The sequence below is a fragment of the Serinus canaria genome, chromosome 1 (assembly GCF_022539315.1).
Source record: "Serinus canaria isolate serCan28SL12 chromosome 1, serCan2020, whole genome shotgun sequence".
In the NCBI taxonomy this organism is placed as follows: domain Eukaryota; kingdom Metazoa; phylum Chordata; class Aves; order Passeriformes; family Fringillidae; genus Serinus; species Serinus canaria.
In genome coordinates, this window is record NC_066313.1 from 27,427,983 (window position 1) to 27,446,668 (window position 18,686).

At 41.9% G+C, this 18,686-nt stretch overlaps 1 protein-coding gene across 1 annotated transcript; it reads right to left on the minus strand.

Annotated features, from left to right (window-relative positions):
* Window positions 1-1,364: 1,364 nt before the first annotated feature.
* On the minus strand, window positions 1,365-6,237 carry TMEM139 (transmembrane protein 139). Its single transcript, XM_009102656.4, has 3 exons — window positions 5,739-6,237; window positions 4,490-4,798; window positions 1,365-3,168 (listed from the first exon to the last, which is right to left on the minus strand). Exons 2-3 carry the CDS (start codon window positions 4,735-4,737, stop codon window positions 2,694-2,696), a joined length of 723 nt encoding a protein of 240 aa, XP_009100904.1. The 5' UTR covers window positions 4,738-4,798; window positions 5,739-6,237; the 3' UTR covers window positions 1,365-2,693.
* Window positions 6,238-18,686: the final 12,449 nt, after the last annotated feature.

The window sequence follows — 18,686 nt, forward strand, 5'->3', positions numbered from 1 at the left end:
TGACCGCCGCTGGCGCGGGAGCGCCTTCCCGCCTCTTCCTGCGCGGGCTGGCGCGCGGCCCCTTCGGCGTGCGGGGCGCGGAGCAGCCGCGGTCACAGGGCGCAGTAGCGGGGCCGCGGCTTTCCTGGGAGGCGTACCGGCTCTGGGCATTTTTAAATCTTTTATTTTTAACCTCTTGTAGTTTCTCTAGCTGTGCTGAGATGGGTTTCTGCGGCAATCAGCTGCAGTCAGAAATGATAACGTGCTGTAATTAACGGAGAGGGAGGAATGGTGCAGGGAAATACGGAGGGAAATACAAAGGGGAAAACAAGTGAGCACCCTAGCGAAAGCAAATTCACAGCTCTCATTACAGAATCACAGAATCGATTGGAAAAATCAGTTGGAAAAGACCTCTGAGATCACCAAGTCCAACTTCTGAGCGAACAGCACCATGGCAACCAGACCACAGCACTGAGTGCCGCATCCAGCCTTCCCTTAAACACCGCCAGGGATGGAGACTCCACCACCTCCCAGGGCAGCCCATTCCAGTGCTCGACAACTGTCCCGAGAAGAAACTCTTCCTGGTGTCCAGCCTGGACCTCCCCTGGCACAGCTTGAGGCCAGGTCCTCTGGCCCTGTCACTGGTAGCCTGGGAGAAGAGTCCAAACCTCACCTGGCTACAGCCTCCTTTCAGGGAGTTGTAGAGAGCAATAAGGTCGCCCCTGAGTCTTCTCCAGGCTAAACAACCCCAGCTCCCACAGCTGCTCCCCTTACAACTTACGAAAAAAGTCACATAAAGCTTCAGAAGGCTTCTGCACATTAGCACATAGATTTCCTGCGACCTGGTGCACAGTAATTCTATCTGCTAAAGCTTAGCACAAGTCCAAAGCCTTGACAACCTTTACAAATGTTGAAGACAAAATTGTACTGATCATAGCTGGTGACATTTTTGGTCTTTGTTTTGGCTAGTTTTTAGTCTGTGATGGCCACCTGAATTTCTTCCTGACTCCTGGCAATTTTGATGCACTCAGGTAAGTCCTGAGTTGCCCAGTTTCAGCAAAAGTTTCTAAGCCTATGTCACATACCTGTGACACCTTTTGGTGAGGTATTTTCTTTTCTGCTGGCAGATACAGGAGGGAAATGCAAGTAGTGATGGACATTAAAGAAATCGCCTTGATCAGCAAGTTTGTCTCTCCTAATACTTCCATGATAGAGGTATCATAATTGTTTCATCAATAATGATAACAAAGAGATTCAGCTGTTGATTCAGAAATGGAACTCCTCTCTCTTTTCTAAGCCAAGATTATCAAATAGACAGAATGCAAGCAAAATCTTGACTTTGTGGAGTGTTTCTTTTGAGAGGAAAAATTAATGATGCCACCAGGAATTTTTAATGCAGTCCTATTTATTTATAAACAACATAAAAGGTTTATTTTTTTCTCCTTTGAAATATAAAGAATCAAACAATAAGAAATAATTTATTTGCTTCTAGCCTTTGGTTTGATGGTTCATCATATGAATTAAATATGCAGTCATGAGCAAGGCTGGGATGATTGCTGCTCTCCTTCACAGGAGATTCGGACCACCATTTTTATTTTTTAACGTGGACATTCACCAGATGCAAATGCATCTCCTTGCATACTGCAGACCACCTTAACACTGCAGAGCTGATCAGTTTAGTTCACCCATTTAAAAAGGGACAGCATCACTGATCAGTGAGAGCTAGAACCTGCCTACAGCCTAGAACCGTCATGATGAAGGCCAAATGTGTCTTGGGACTGTTGTCCTCCGGTGCTCCACTGCCTTGGCAGACAGACTGGACCTTCCCAGAGCCCACAGAGAACTGGAGGAGCTTTGGCCTTTCTGTGCATAATGACAGTAAAGAGTCTCAGGCCATCTGTTAAGAGTACATCTGTAATACAGCAGACATAAACCCTGCTGTAGAGCCATGAAGTCCAAGCAGAGGATGCTTACATGTGTATATATCCCATCGCTGGCCTCTCTTGCAGGGGGAAAACTTATCTCCCTCTTGTCCACCAATGGCTGTGTGGGATGAGAACTTTGTGGACAACAGAAGTAATTTGATGCATACTATCAGCTTTTCAACTCCAAGTGACAGGTATCAGGTGGTACCAGCTTCCAGATGCAGTCAGACCTCTCCCCTCAGTCACACTCCCATGTAGCACAGTTGAGGATGGGGAGCAGGTATGGCAGAGGGACAGTAACAAAAAGCTGAGACCATAAATCTGTGTTGCTGCAAAACAGCAAGGTGGGGAGTGCAGGCTTGTTCTCTCTGTGGGGATTTCAGGGTGGCTGAAGTCACACTGCACTCAGAAATATTGCTGTTTGCAATGAATAGGCAGAATGTGCTTCATGTTGTTTCTATTCCTCCCCTTTTCCAGAGAGATTCTTCTGGCTGCATCCTACAGTCCTTCTTTGGAGTTTTTTTCTCAATCTTGTCTCTTCTCAGGATTTACTTCTCCTCTCCCATAAAGGTGTATCTCCAGTTTGAGAATGTTGCCATACATAACACAACTTTCCTCACAATGGTTTTATGTATCTGCCAAGTCAAAGCAGTGTGGTATTGCATTGATTTCTATTTTGTGCAAAAAGATTCTAGTAACATCAGAAGCTGTGTCTGTAGTTCAATTCTGGTTCAAAGAATGGTGAGACAAACGTTTAGGCCAAACATTATCAGCCGTTTTACCATCCCTCTAGGAACATCCTGTATTGGAGTGAGGGTTTGGTTCTGTATTCATGGAAGGTGAAATCAGTCCTAACACAGAGGGCTGGTGAGCATCTGCAAAGACCTCATCACTGATGGCAGTCTCGTAAGCAGGTGGTGGAGTGAGTGGCTCCAGTGGCTCAAACCTTTCTTCAAGGCCTTTGTCCTCATGGATGTCCGAAACGAACCGCTGCAGTCTTGGGGGCAGCACCAGCTGCAGCTGCGTCCTGGAGCCCGTGTCTGTCTCAGAGGTGAGCACCGTGTCTGGTGGCACTGGCCCCCGCAGAGCCTCCACCATCATCTCTTGTTGGGCAGAGGATTCGATAACGACGTTGTACGGGGGAGGCTCGCTCAGCGGCGAGGGCACGCAGCCTGGGTTGGATGTGATTGTCCATATTGCTGGAGCTGGAGCTGACATGGTCATCACCTCCTCATAGGTGGGCGCTTCATAGGCAGCATTCACCCTGTGCCAGAGAGCAAAGCCAGACACGCTCGTTGTTTTAGTGCATAATTTATGTTTATAGCACAGATCATGGACTATAGGGAGCATGCTACAATCAACAAATGGGACTGAGACAGGGTATCTCACATGGTATTGCTGTGTGGATATTCTGCCCCTGGATCAGCTCACCTCTCCAGCCAACTGAATGTCTTTCTTACTGGTATAGAAAATAGCTCGTCTGACCATTTTGCCACACTCCCCAGAGTTAGTGAAGCTACCTACACTGTTCAGTTCGGTGTCCTAGGCTTAACCTGGCGTCTTCCTGCAGCTGAAATTTATCACTAAGGATTGCTAACTACTAGTTATCTCATGGAATAAAGAACCTAAAACAGGACCTATTTTTTTATTATATTAGCTATTTTATTTATTATATTAGCTCATCCATTTTTAAGAAGTGGTGAAAAATAAGTAGTTTCATTTAGTTTAAACAAGGACTACTTATTCAATATTTAAAAGAACTATCTACAAAGAAAAAATGTTATTGGAGACATTTTCCTTTTCAGGTTGTATTTTTAAATAAAAGGATACTACTTTTTTTAAGTATGTCCCCAAACTAGCAGGGCCCAATATAGACTTCTTTTTTTATATAGTCTTTCTAAAAATAAACATTGTCTTTGGGAACATCAAGTCATTTATGCACATGGATAATGATTATCTGGATTATACAAGGAAGCAAGGCTACAAATAGAGTTAACCTCTTCAGTGACAGCAGGAAAATTAAATTTGGGGTTAAATTAGCCGATGCTGAGAACGTGCAAATGAATGTGAAGCCAAGAAAACGTGGTAGTATTCAGAGCCTCTAAAAACAGGGGTTTTATTAGTGTCAAGCAGGCATTTTAAGAGTGGAAACACACCCAGTTACAGGTTTCTCTTAAAGTTTGCCAAGAAACAGTCGCTCTAGAGATAAGGTTTATAGAGCTAAACCCAAATAAGATTTGGTATTGCTTCAACATTTTTTCTTTTTCCTTGTCTGACTCATTGTTTGGCAAGCCTCGATTACACAAAGAAAAATAAAATGGGCCTGGATTGGTTTAACATTGGCAAGTTTTAGTGGATCATTTCCCAGGGGGAAGAAAATACATATTATAAAAGGTACAGGACATGCGTGGCATTGACATTTGCAACCTCTGCATCAGTAATGAAGGAAAACAATCTGAAAAGAACTTTTGTCTTTGGGAAGGGAGTCTGCGTTTGGTGCCTCAGGGGAAGGGCAGCAAAAGTGTGTTAAAATGGTCATGAATGAGGTGAGAGAGTTAAAGAGGAGTAACCAGGCTGCTGCTTACCCTGCTTGGCTTTGCCTGCTCGGAGGTATTTCATTTGCGTCACGCCGGTGATGATTCCTCAGGTAACACTCGACAAACACACTCAGCAGGTAGCCAACCAGGCACACTCCCCCTACCCCGAGGAAGAAATAGCCCACTGGGTTGATGTTAGAGGAGATGGCCAGCATGGTGACCCCGATGAGAAGAGCAGCGGTGAACAGGAGCAGCAAGGTTTGGCGGATGTTCTTCCAGCGTGTCTCTAACAACATGGCAGAAGGGATGGTGGTGGCAGGCACTTGAGAACAGATGGGCACTTAAAGGGACAGGCATCTGTGGAAGATGGAGCAGTTTTTTCAATGTGAAACATGAGCATATAAACACATTTCTAAATATTGTGGACCGAAGTAAAAACATAGACACTCGAGTATGTGCATGTACATCATAAGCCTGGGGAATCTGTGCACACCTGTGAACATATTAGAATTTCCTGTGTGCGTGGTTGGAATACTTGGGCACAGCTGCAAACATAAAATGCATAAATGGACCGTCAGAACTTATTACCAGGCATATCTAAAAAGGCCTGTCTTAACAGGAATGCAGATTGAGGTTCCTGCAAAAGCAAGACCGGGAATAACTATAAGGGTTAATTCTAGGACATTTGTGCCTTGCATAATCAACATTCAAATACTCGTTCCAATCCCGGAAGAAAAGCAGCATTATTTACTAGGCCTGTCTGCCCTGGTACATTGAGCATCTTACTTCAGTGTAGCACTAGAGCAGTAATGCAACTTTAGGTTCTGGATGTAGCTAGGGTGTGTGTGCTTTTTTAAAATGTAGGTGTTTATTTCAGTATTTGCCTGTATTCTCAGTTCCTTCTTAGTTGATGTGTTTTTTTTTTCTCTGTTCTCAGACACAAGAGTCTTTCCTGTCCCCCATTCCAAACCCCATTTCTGTTAAAGAGACATCAGTTGTCACTGTGTGCAGTCAGTATGGAATGAATACCAGGGATCTGTGGTATTCAAGAATAACATAATTAAGGAGCTGTCTTGCACATGTTATACTAACTTACATCTATCCCACTGTTTTGGTGAAGACCTCTTTGAAGGAAAAAAGCATGACACAATGGGCATATTTTTATGAATATGCTTCTCTGAACAAATACACAGTTTTATATAGCTCCATGTCACATTGTGTGTTTTCCCTTTATTACAGCAAAAATAGTTAAATGCATATAAGCTAAAGAAACACATTTGTTTTAGCATCTACTTACCAGAAAGAGGTTTTGGTAGGTACAAGCAGTCATGTTTTAACTTCTCTCTTCATCACAAGGAAAAATGTGTGCTGCTGTTTCCCGTTCTGACCCGAGGATAGAACACCAGTTAAAGCTCTCCTTTCTTCCTTTCAAGTTTTTTGATAAGAAAACTATGAAGATTTCTTTTGAAAATAAAAGTCAGAAACTAGTGAATATGGGAAGATAGCAACTGATGGGAAGATCCCATTGTACAAGTTTTGGCTGGGAAAGTAGAATCTCTGTTTTCCAGGTTCTGAATCCAAAGCAGTTTCTAGACGATCACACACCTTCTACTCGCTTTTGCAGCTCTTCTCGGTCTGTCCCACAAAAGCAGGAAACTCATTAGGAAAGAGGGCGGAGTGAGCAGTGAGGGAGTGCTTACCTATGTCGTATCTCTTTGGTCTGCTTCACCTCAATGAGAGAAACTGCCCTGAAAATTCTGGGTTTTTCCCCACGTAGCAAAGGAATTTTGATCTCTGCCTCACAAGCAGGAACAACTGCCTGCCCAGCCCACATCACGTGGCCCACATAAAAATCTATTTATGACTTGTGTAAAATGTGAATTCATACATTTGTCCTGGTCGACTTCTGGTTGTCAAATGTTGTTTTATGTCCTCTTTGATTTTACAAACAGAAGGGGAAAAAAAGGGGGACAAAAGGTTATTGTTTCACAGAGGGCTGAGTTAAAAACATTTTAACTCCCTGATGTATCTGGAAATGGAATGAGAGGTAATGATAAGCCACAGAACTGAATTAGGTACTGAATTACTTCTGTTATCTGAACTTTTAGTGTGTGTCTGAAAACTGGAATGGAATAGAATAGAATAGAATAGAATAGAATAGAATAGAATAGAATAGAATAGAATAGAATAGAATAGAATAATTTCAGTTGGAAGGGGCCTACACCTTCCCCAAGTCCCCACCTGCTTCAGGACTGACCAGAAGCTAAAGCATGTAACTAAGGGCATTGCCCAAATACCTTTTAAACACTGACAGGCAATCAAGGGGTGGGATTATTCTGAGCAGCCCTTGTTAGGACACATATGAAGTAGTTTTGGTCCCCCCAGTTTTGATGTGGTCTGAAAAATTGGATATGATCTGGTTAATGCCTTGAGGGTTGGAGAACTTTGACAGTTTAAGAGGCTGGATTTGTACAGCTGAGAAGTGAGAAGGCTTAGGCAGGTGGTGAGTGTCTGCTCACAGTTTTCCAATAGTAGTAGGTAGTTACAGAGAGGAGGGAGGGAGTTTTCCTAAGGATACATGGTGACAGGATAAGAGGCAACAGGAAAAAGGGTAAGTGCCTCTAGGTATAAGAAAAACAGTCTTTAATGTAAAAACAGCAAAATGCTATTACTTGCCCAGAGAAATGGAGGAATCCTCTTGGCTGGAAATATTCAAGACAACTGAGTTCAGGGCCCAGCTTTCAGTAAGAGGTTGGACCAGATAATCTGGCCTTCCAGCCTAGACTTGTCAATGTTTCTGTGTTTTGAATATTTTCTTCTTATAATTGCCTTTCTGGCTGCTGACAGATAAAGGACTTTAAGTTTTGATTGTTATCCATTCTTTGCTTTCAAGAGAATTCTTTTGAATATGGCAGACTAAACACCCACATAAAGGCGAGAAAGTCGGGATTCTGGTGTGTAGCATGTAATTTTGCAAGGCTATTATTTAGATGGAAAATATGATTTGCATTTTGGAGTTGCCTGGTGTTGAGAACACCTTAACTTCTAAGGAAGATTTGAGAAAATTGTTTGGACAGCCTCTTTACACAGGCATCATGACTGACCCATAGTGGACTCTGCACACGTCAGTACAAACAGCAACTGCTTTCTAACCAGTGTAGCTGGTGGTTGTTAGAACCGTTCCTCAGAGATAAGATTTTCATCCTACTGATTTGAGGAGGTAATTAAAATTATCCTCCTGCCTGTTCTCCATTTCCTCCTGTCTTCCTTGCAGTGACTCAGTGCTCAGGTGATCTTTTGCTGAACCAGCCCAGCTGTCTCAGTGGGAAAGTATTTACATTTTTCCAAAGTGGATTCAGTGGGCTTAATCTAGTCCCTAGAGTATCATCTAACCATTAGTTCTCCATTAAAGGGAAGCAATAGGAATGCAGAGCCAGAGTGGTGAGAAGAAGGGAGGAAGAGTGGGAATAATTTCCAGGGCTGCAGTGGCTGTCATTTGATTGACTTGCCCCAAACCACTGTAGCAGAAGGAAATTCTTCCTTCTTTGATGGAGCAAGCCCCACAGAAAGGTGTAGAAGGAATCTAAGAGCCATTTTTTACTCAGCAAAGCCTGTTAGATATATCAAGGATTACCAGCTCAGCCTGATGACGTTAGACAACTCCCAGCTCTGGTATGTACACTGAATACTGTCCAAAGGCCTCAACAATTTGACTATTGTTGAATCCCCCTTGTAAGTTCTTACAGAAGGTACTTCAGCTGTGTGGAGGGAGCTGTGGCATTTTGCTCATCTGCACATTCTCCTATGCAGATTCTTCCCAACTGCTTTGGGACTAGATCTTTTTGCTAAGTTAGTAGAAAGTTAAAAAGGTGAAAAAATTCTTCATTATTTGCTGGACAACTACTTCTGGGTTTGGAAATGCTGTATTTGATTTGTGGATAGATAGAAAGATGTTGGTTTTGCTGAAGATCTGTATAGCAGTTTTGATTGGCGCACCATTTTTTAAAAAAGTCTTGGGCATAGTTATGAACTAGGCTAGAAATGGTAGGCTAGAATTGGTTGTTGCTTGTATTGATTGCATCAATTTATTTCTGTTGAAGTTCAGGGTTCAGTAACTCCTGTACATTTTACCCATGCAGTTCATGGATGACTGCTGAATCTTTAGGAATTATTTTTATTTACAAACATGAATAAAACAACAATACTTTATGATGGAGCTGTGAGTGCATTAGTTGAACATATTTATGAATGTGATACATACTGCTTTGTGAGTCTAAGGATACAAAGCAGGATGAATTTCTATGAACTAACCTTTTAAATATGTTTTCTGGCAGAAAAGTGCTTCTTCATGAGGCCTTTTAGCATTTCTGAAGGAGTTCTAAACTTATTGTCTCTCTGCTCTTCTGGTTCTCTCCACAGTCTGGTTCAGACTGTCACTGGGATCCATAACAAAGAAAAATTGATCAAGCTGCATCCAGAAGTTTTGGTGATTAAAAGGAGCAGAAAATGCAGTGAGGCTTGGGTAAGGCCAGAGAGATATCACTCTGTGGGGTTTGTTAAACAAGGTGTTGAAGCCTGGGAGAGTAAACAAGCACATTTATCCTGCCGTGCTAAACTGTCTCCTTTTCATGTGCAGTACAGCTTTTCTTTTTTACAGAAAGCTTTCTGTTCTCTGTTGTTCAGTCATACTGTGGGAACCTTCATTTAACAGTATATTTCTTTACTTAGGACTGTGAATTTCCTTTTTTTTTTTTTTTTTAGTTCTTTCTTTGTTTCTTGGCGTATCTCGTTGTCAGCCTCTAGGAAGCATTTCACCTTTCCCCTGTTTCATCTCACTATCTACTCAACCTTCTGCCCCAACTGCTACTAATTAACTTAGTACCTACAGTAAGCTCAAGTTATCAGCTCGGTATGCAGAGAAGCTTGCTTTATTCCCAAGGGCTTGTGACGTGTACACCATGGCACGATTAATCTGACCTTAATAGCCAAGCCTATTCTTCCTCATAAGCTCGTCCTGAAGCAATTTATGAGAACCTGAGCAAATACTGGGGACAAAGTGTTACTGAATCACCTTTTCCAGTCTTGTCTGTCTCTCCTTTTGTCCCCCAGGTTTTACACAGTCACTTTTGTGACTAAGCAAATTGCATCACTGCATTTTATCTAGAGATCATGTGGCAATGATGAGCTCTGGTTGATGTTTCTGGTCAGTATAATGTTCTAGGCAGGAGAAGGCAAAACCCCAAGGAAAGTGAAATGCCTATGCTTGGATATTCAAAATATGTGTGTAACTTTAGGAAAATTGTTTGTGTTTGACCTGCCAGAGTTTAATGGTCATACATTTCTTGGGAACTGGCAATCTCTGGTTCCTTCCAGCTTATTCCAGTTCTTACAGGACAGTGGTTGGAAGTTACATGTGTAGTCACTGTGGGGTGGGTTGTTTTGGCATGTCTGTCTTCTACCTGCAGTGGCTTTTCTCCGTAGATCAGGGCTGAGATGTGGTGGCAGAAGGACTGATACTACACAAAGAGCTTCTACTGATACTCTTAATTCCTCAGCTGTCTGAAGGATGCCTGAAAATCATAAATGTACAGAGACTCAGTCAGACACACTTGTTATGTTGTGCAGAACTAAAGGATTTCTCTTTTCTGAAAGTGGGGAGTCACATTCAAGACGTGAAGTGTTTTTCAGGGCTGTCTGCACACGTAAAGTTCCTAAGCATTTAAAATTAAGAAAGCAACACCTCCTTTTCCTGCCAGGAGAGGAACAGAAAAATAGTGAGCATTTACCAAGATGATATGAGGGTCTTTATATCCTCTTACAGACTTTTAAATTCACATGCAACGTGTATGTGTTCTGCTTTTTGTGTGCAGAAAAAAAAAGTGAAGGCTAGAAGCTTTCTCATCTTTTTATTCTGAGTTCTCTTTAGGGCAAGCACTTTAAATTTGTGAGGTTTCATTAGCACTGGTAAAACTTTCTGCAGCTGATTTAGTTTAATGATAGAGCCCAGCTGGGTCTAAATTATTTACTTTTTGCCAGAAGACTTTCTTCACTTCTGTAGAATCTCTGCACACTGCAGTACTTCTACTGAGATGTTGTTCTATGTGGGATGTAAATTAACAGTATGCACTTCTCTGAAGGAACCCACCCTGGTGACTGAAATGCTACTAAATGGGACACTAGAGTGATCTCTCTTCTTTTGCTAATTTAGAGTTCCTAATGTGGATTAGACAGAGGAGGAGATGGCCATGACTAAATGTGAAGAAGGAGGGCAGTTAAGATCCTACTGCCAGAATATGGTGAAAGAATCACGTGGAATACTGTGGAAATTTCCATAGTGTGGAAAGAGCAAATGAGCAGAAAGAAATAGTTGTAAGATGAAACTAAGGACTCAGTTGAGGATAGTTAAAAGAATCCAGGAAGATAATTTGCTGTCATTCCAGACCGTGCTAGGTGTCTCTGGAAAAAGAGAAAATCAGACCTATGCATGCTGAGCAGCTTTACTATGGAGCATTCCTTTTCTCCAGTCATAATTTCACCATTCTAAAATAGGAAACTTTTCAGCCAAAGGACACGAGATGCAGTGAGAAAAGTTAATGTGTAATTGCCACAGAGTTTCTGTTCCTTATCTTCCTCTCAGGTCCTAGTGATATATTCTTGCTGCTTATGTTGCCAAACCTGTTATACACTGGAGCCCTCCCTGACATGTTCTGAATGGTTAACAGGGCATAAACAAGTAAAAAGGAAAAAAAGTGCTATTTTCTCTTGTGTAAATACACTAACAGTAACAGAACCATGCAGGAAGCACCCGTATGGCCACAGGAGAGGAGAAGGGACCTCATAGCCCATTTCTGTGTTGAAGAAAGGGGGATGCCTTTTTCCTTTCAACAGCACGAGATAGTTTTGCTAGGAAACCACACCTGAAATAGTTGGGAATTACCACCCAACAATAAAATACAGCCTACTTGGGTTGGAATTCAGCATTTGTGCAATTCACTGTGGACTAAAATGTATAGATGTGAAAGGATGAGAAAGAGGTTGAAGTGCCTGTTGCAGAATATAGATTCCTGAGCAGGAATTTGGCATTGTTCCTGTTGCTGGTGGGACCCACAATGTCTCTCCATAAGATGCTCCTACATTCCTACTGTATAACATTGCACTTAATTCAAATTCTTTTAGTAAATAGAGGGGTGGGAGAATGGGGAAAGTGTTGCCAGACAGAGAAATCACTTAACCATTTTACTGATGACTTGTGCTCTGGAGAAGAAGAGGACACTGCTGATCCTTCTCTGAGTGCTGTGCTTTGTAGCAAGTGAAGCACAGAATCCCACATGCTCCTTGATGCCTGTTCTCAGCCTAAGGTGCTCATAGTCTAAAGCAAGTGGGACAAAGCCACAAAATAATTTAGCTATGGAAGACCAGAGATGAATAACTTAGTGTGAAAAGAAACTCCAAGAAAGAAAAGGAAAAAAAAAAAGAGTAAAATCTATTTTAGTAAAGATATATTTTGCCTGAAAACTAGATCTGTAACTGGGATCCTCTTTTTTCCTTTGTTAGATATTCTCTACTCAAAGGCAACACTGTTTCAGCCTAGTTTTACCACTAGTTTTTGCTCCAGCCATGTGCCATAAAGGCAGCACACCTCAGAGGGAGGAAACTCAATCTGGTTCCTTTTTCTGCCTCAGGAAAAATGGGTGTTATATTTCAGTTACATCCCTGCAAACAGGCATTCACAGGGGTCAGTGAAAGAGCAAATATGTTATTTTATGAAAGTAAATAGTCACATGAGCTGAAAAGAATGTTGTTTTTATCTTGGCAGTCTGAGATGTCAGTTTATTTAGTGATAGAGACAGGTTTTGTCCAGTTCTGGCATGGATTTACATTCCTAATGGACACTGCCAAATTAGCAAGAGCACATCCTAATGCATTTCTGGTATGTGCCATTGTCATGCCTCGTAGTGTTGCAGTTTGTATGGCATTTGCATTGTCATTCTGGTACATTCTGGAATGTCATTGTGACCATGTTTTGGATGTTTGTTCCTGTGGGGGCAAATGACTGCTTCCAAGGTCAGCCACCAGCTGCAGGGACAGTCTCTTGAAAGTACCACACCACATCACTGCCAGCCCAGCCTGCTCCTTGTAAATGAGCACTGTGAAAGCAATACACCTCCTTCTGCTTTCTCCTGAGGTGGCAGCACTAGTGACACTGCAACTCCTATTGTTTGTGAAGGGGAACTCTGTGTTATCAGGGCTTCTGCTGCTGAGAGAGAGCTTTCTTGTTCACTGTAGGCAACAGAAAAACAGGACACTCTATATGTGGGATTAACTGCATATCTGGTTGAAAGGACAGCTTTGAGAATTTATTAATGATGATGACTGTGCAAGTTTGCTTGTTCCACACTGTACCTGTTTCAAGAGAAAGTGTTGACTGGTTGTCTTTCTCTGAAAATTAGAAGATTGCCATTGAAGGGACAATTTCAGGGTAGAGTGGTCATAGTTTCTGGACATTTGTGTTGAAGTGAAGTCATATTTGATGCTGAAGATGATCCTTGTGATAGTGCCTCTGTTTCTTGAGAAGAGTTTTTAAGTTTACTCACTATTTGCAACCTCTGATTCATTGAATTGTTCTGTGAAATCCTTGCAGATGATGAAAGATGTCAGAGTGATTCATGAGAAGGTGTTAATGATTTGAAAAGCCCTCATTGACACTTGGGGCATGAGAGATCATAGTCTTGGCCATGAAAGAGATTTCTTTGACTATCTTGGAAGTACTGATGAGGTACATATTCTTGTCCACTGCCTCCTCTGTTCCTTCCTGCTTCCTCCAAATATTGTCTTGCTCGATTATAAAAAGAGAGAATAGTCTTTTATCAGAATCACTATTCATGACCTTTACTTCTCACACCTACTTCTCTCACCTGAGTGTGTGGCAGTGTGCAACACCCCGAGCTCTCACAAGTTTCCAGTCTACACCTGCTTGAGATCCATTGATATTACCAAAGGCCCTGGGTCCCATTAATATTGATGAAGTTTCCAAGTCTCTGATATATGGTGGTGCTCCTTTTAGCCAGATTCTCCTGCTCATGAAGCTACTCAGCAATGACTTTGACCATCACTAAGACTTCCTAAAATTGTACTTTAGGCACTGTTATGGCATGAACATTTGGCCATCTGAAGAAAAGATAAAGGGCCTCCACAATGAGTACTGACTCCTCTGCTTCCTTGGCAATATTATGTTCACCTGCTGTTTTTAAATGATATTTGCAAAGCAGGGGCCAGGGCGGAATGAGAACTGTATGGAGGTGAACTGATTTTCAATTTCCTATGACCACTGACTTTTATTTATGCAAAATCCCTGACAATTGTTTGCTTGTATTGAGGACTACAGCATTCTGCATGTCCTGCTTCTTCTTGCTGCTTTCCTCTTGCAACCTACCCTGAAGTGTAGTTCCATGGCAGCCCAGCTATCGTGAACTTTGTTGAGCCTGTCTTGCAATTTCAAAAATTCTGAACCTCAAGTACACGAAACTGGCATTACAGTATCTACCATGTCAACACACTTCATTACGGGGTTGGAGAAGGCAGAGATATGTTCATTTCCATGCAAAGGCTTGTTTCAGAGATTGTTTTTATACTCCTATTTTATAGTTATATTATATAGTTAATTTGGAGGATGAATATTTTTTCTTACAAGTTGTGTTGAAATTGATAGGTCAAACAAGCAGTTTACAGTGGAATTTGGCTGTAAATAAAAAACAGACAAAATCAAGGCTTCTTGTGAATTGTGGCTCTCTAAATGGAGAAGTTTTGGCTAGAAATTGCCGTAGTAAGAGGTTTTTTGGTAGGTCAGTAAGAGACAATGAAAGTGGTACAGCTTGAAGAACATACACAAAATGGTGAAAAAATCAAACCTGACATCCTCCAGATTAATACTGGATGTATGCGCTTGAATGAGTCAAAGGGAAAAGAAATTACTGTTTTGGGGTCATAGATGAGATACTGATATTATTAATAACCAGGCTGTGGTTAGGTGATTTCCCACATTTGACATGCCTGTGCAAAACTCTTCAAGATGAGAGAGTTGTTGTTGCTGATCCTAAACTCTCTGGTTTAACTGTTGACCCTTCTGAATTATCTCCATAGCATTCATACCAAGCCAGCTGGGCTGGTTAGTTGAACACTAACAAAGTGCAAATATTTACTACCTAACAGATCTAACTTCTCTCCTTTTGGTAGAGTCCCGTGATTGATTGCAGCTCTGCTTTTCATTCTGCAAATATATTTACATCAGTTATATAAATACATTTATCAATTCTTAATATTCTTTGAGAAGGAAGTAAACATCTTGCCCTCCATTCATTACATTTTAGTTTGTGCAGCTGTACTTGCTCTTAAAAGATTGCTGGATTTTCCCTGTTCCCAGTTTTATGTCACCAAAGTATTCTTTATTTCAGGTCTACAATTTATTTAAGACCACTTGCTTCCAGAGAATACCTGGATGCTTTTTATCCCATGCTGTGCTGGTTTTGGCTGTGGTAGACTTAATTTTCTTCAAAGTAACTGTGACACATGATGGAGCTCTGCTGTCCTGGGAATGGTTGAACACCTGCTTGCCCATGGAAAGTGGTGAATAATTCCTTGTTTTGCTTTCCTTGTATGAGCAGACTCTTCTTTACCTATTAACTACCTTTATCACAACCCATGTGTTCTCTCACTCTTACCCTTTTGATTCCCTCCCCCATCCTACCACAGGGAAGTAAGTGAGCCAATTTCACTGCAATTGAATAGAATTTTTTCTTTTACTGTAGCAGTTCAACTCCCTGCAGTCTGGGAATTATACTGGATTGTTACTAACCAAGGTGCTCTATGCAGGCTGATTTTCCAGTGGTGCTTGTCCTCTTAGTGCTACCCAGGCCACTGAGGTGCTTAACAAACTGGCCATAAAAGATTTTTTTATAATTTTTTGTGATTTAAGTTTGATGTGGAAACACTATTTTGTGAGACATATTTAGGGGGCAATTCTCTGTAACAAGTAAGCTTGAAGCCATAGATTCCATTTTAACTGCATGACTGATACACAGAATATATGCATTTGATAAATGTGTGTGTACCTATAATCCACAGCCCACACATGCCACGTAGAACTGTATGTAGTGTGTAATGTGCAAACCCATCAGGACACATATTTAGTCATTCACAGAAGCAAAATGTTCTCCACATTCTTCATTAACAGATTTTGTAGATATTTAGGGTTAGTGTATGGTTCCTAAGTGGTAGGCACCTTCTTACCAAATGTCATTAATCTTTTAAAGTTTTTATAAATGCCAAGTATTTGTCAAAGCAAGTATCAGCTGTTCTCTGCTGTTGTACATGCTTACACTGTGGAAGCCTCCTTATTCTCTATGTGTCCTTATTGATTAACAAATAAATGATCCATTATTTTGTCTCCTGCTACTCCACATAAACCACCCTCACCGCTTACCAGGTGGCCTGTTGATGTGGAATAATTGCTAGGTGTTTTCCAATGAAATTCTGTTGGTTAATTAATTGTGAACAGTCTGCACATTGCTTGTTTAACTGTCCTGATTCCTGTAAGTAACAATGTCCTTGTCTTGCTCTGACTGGAGAAAGGCAATGCTGTATCGCAGGTGGGAAGGAAAAGGGAAACAAGGAGACTGTTCCTGTAACTGGCACTTCTGATTCGGGTCATCTCAGATCAAATTCCAGTTACTACAAAGCCTTCAGCTGTGACTTCAACCAAATCCTTTCGTTCCCTGCAGGTCTGTCACGGAATGGACTCTTTTAGAATGGGGACTGACTCTTATTTTGTGCCTTAGAAACAGGGCTGAGATTTTCTGAGCTACCTTGCACCCTCCTTCAATGAAAAGAAAACAAACAAACAATATTTCACTGAAGTACAAATGTTTCACTGAAACAGATAATTTCACGGTATTTCATATGTTGATCGTATCTAAGAGATTGTCAGCACGACCCCCACCCAGCCCGTATGAACGCGCCGGGGATGTAAGCCCTGTTGAGCGTCCCTAACACGTTCCGGGCAGAGCAGCCTGTCGGCTGGCGGGCGCTCCGCTCCTGCTCCCACTCCCTGCTCCCACTCCCTGCTCCCGCTCCGCAGTGGATCGTGCCGTCCACACTAATCAGCCCCGGCTCCCGTTGTTAAAGGGGCCGCCGCACCGTTCTCATGTCCCGAGGAGGGGGCCCGGGTGTTCCGTCCCCGGGGATTCCGCAGCTCGACACGGTCTGACCGGGGCCGCTCCGTCACCCTTCGTGCTGCAGCTGCTTTAACACCTTCCGTGCCCTTCAGAGTTGCAGCAGAGGTTTGTAGGGAAAAATCCCAGCCGGTCCAGATTATCTGGACAGAAAGAAATTGCAAGCACCTTTATCCCTAATTCTGCAAAAGAAATTTACTTGTCCGATTGCCTTTTCATCCACACGTTGTCTTTACCTGCACAGCATCTAGTTCTGACCTCCCTTCCTCCTCATTCCATGTATCTTTCCAGCAGCCAGTGCCACAAAAAAATCCTTGCCTGTGCTTGCTGTCCTTTTGTTTGGATTAAGCAGCTATTATTCCCCTTGTTTGAATACCATTTCATTACTGCAAATTGTTAAACTTGTTGATCCAACCTAGGCAAGGCCCATATCTTCACTCTTGAACTTTTCAGCCTTTCATCAGCCTAATGACTTGCCTCTCTGCTGTCCATCCATCCATTTTTACATGACCCTCGTAATCCTTTCAGTTCCCTGCCTTGGTTTCACATGTAATTCATGGATGCAAACTGTCTTTGTATATTCATGTAACACTGCTTTTAAAGGATTATGCTTACTGAGAATGTAGAGAGTTTTCCTATGTTAAAATCATTCATTAAAGTCCATTATGAAGTTAAGGGTGCAGTAAAGCCTAGAAGCTAAGTCCTTTGTCTTAAGCATGATTATTATATAGGTAATGCAGTACTGTTTGCAAAATATGGTATTTAATTAGAGGGTCTTCCTCTGCTTCAGCTGTCCTCACATCTTGATCTCTGAGTTATCTTCTTGTTGAGCCCTGTGATATATGGCCAGGGCAAGACTTGCCCTGGCCTTTGCTGGATGATACAAACTCTGATTTTCCAAGTACTTTCACGTATGCCAAGGAAAGTTTTACCTGCTGAATGATTAGAGAACTTGATTTCTGGGTGGAAACCATCAGTGATGAATTTCGACCTGGTTATGATCTGATACACTGCAAAACTTGAAGCTCTTACATACTACACTGAAATTATGAACTTTGACCTTTTGAACATTTCATGCCACAGATTTTCTAACAAGCAGTGGATAAAACCATAGAATAAATTAGAGTGAAAAGGTCTCATTTAGGTCAACTACTGTGCACCAAATGGTCAACTTCAAAGCTACAAGGGCCTTGTATCTATATCTTCTGAAGATCTCCAAGAATGATATTACTCAGTCTCTCTTGGCACTTCTTAGTACTGAATCACCCTCATAGAAAGAATGATTTTTTCCTTGAATGTAGCTGAAATTTTCCTTGGTGCAACCTGAATGTTGTTACTTGTTCTTTTGCTGTGTCTATAGTGATGAACTTAGATGTCACTTCTGTGGAGGAGCTGCTTCATCTTTTCTGAATTGTGGCCATTCCAGTCTTCTCTGAAATTAGCAAGCAATCTCATAATTTCCTTCCTAATGAATTTTCCCTGTTGACAAATATCCAAAGTTATACTATCAAAATCCACCCATTTCCGCAATTCATACAGTACTGACAGACAGATAAATTGATAAATATTTCTCAAAAAATCAAATTTTACTAGCAGGAATTTTGCTCAAAGCTTGAAAGTAAACTGAGTTGTTCCCTAAGGGCCCTGCTGAGAGACTGATGCTGCACTGATGTCATGGGCCAGTTGAAAATTCAGTTGCTTGCAAAGGAGTCCTGCCACATCCCTTTTCCATTGGCCACTTGTTCTAGTCCCCCTTATTGCACCAGCACTGGCATTCAGGATGTCACCTGGACCCACTGGCTGATCTGAGTGGGGCTCTCCTGTGTCAGCACGGTATGGAGGCATCTCAAGCTGTTTATACAGCTGTACAGATGGACTCAGAGCTCTGTTTCCTTTCTGTGGCCCTGGGAGATAGTGAGGGTTAGTATCTCTGTGCCAGTTTATCCTTATGTGGAGCAGTGGTAATAACGGGAACCATTATCAGTAATGCATTTTGTGAGATATGCCAGTAAAGGTGG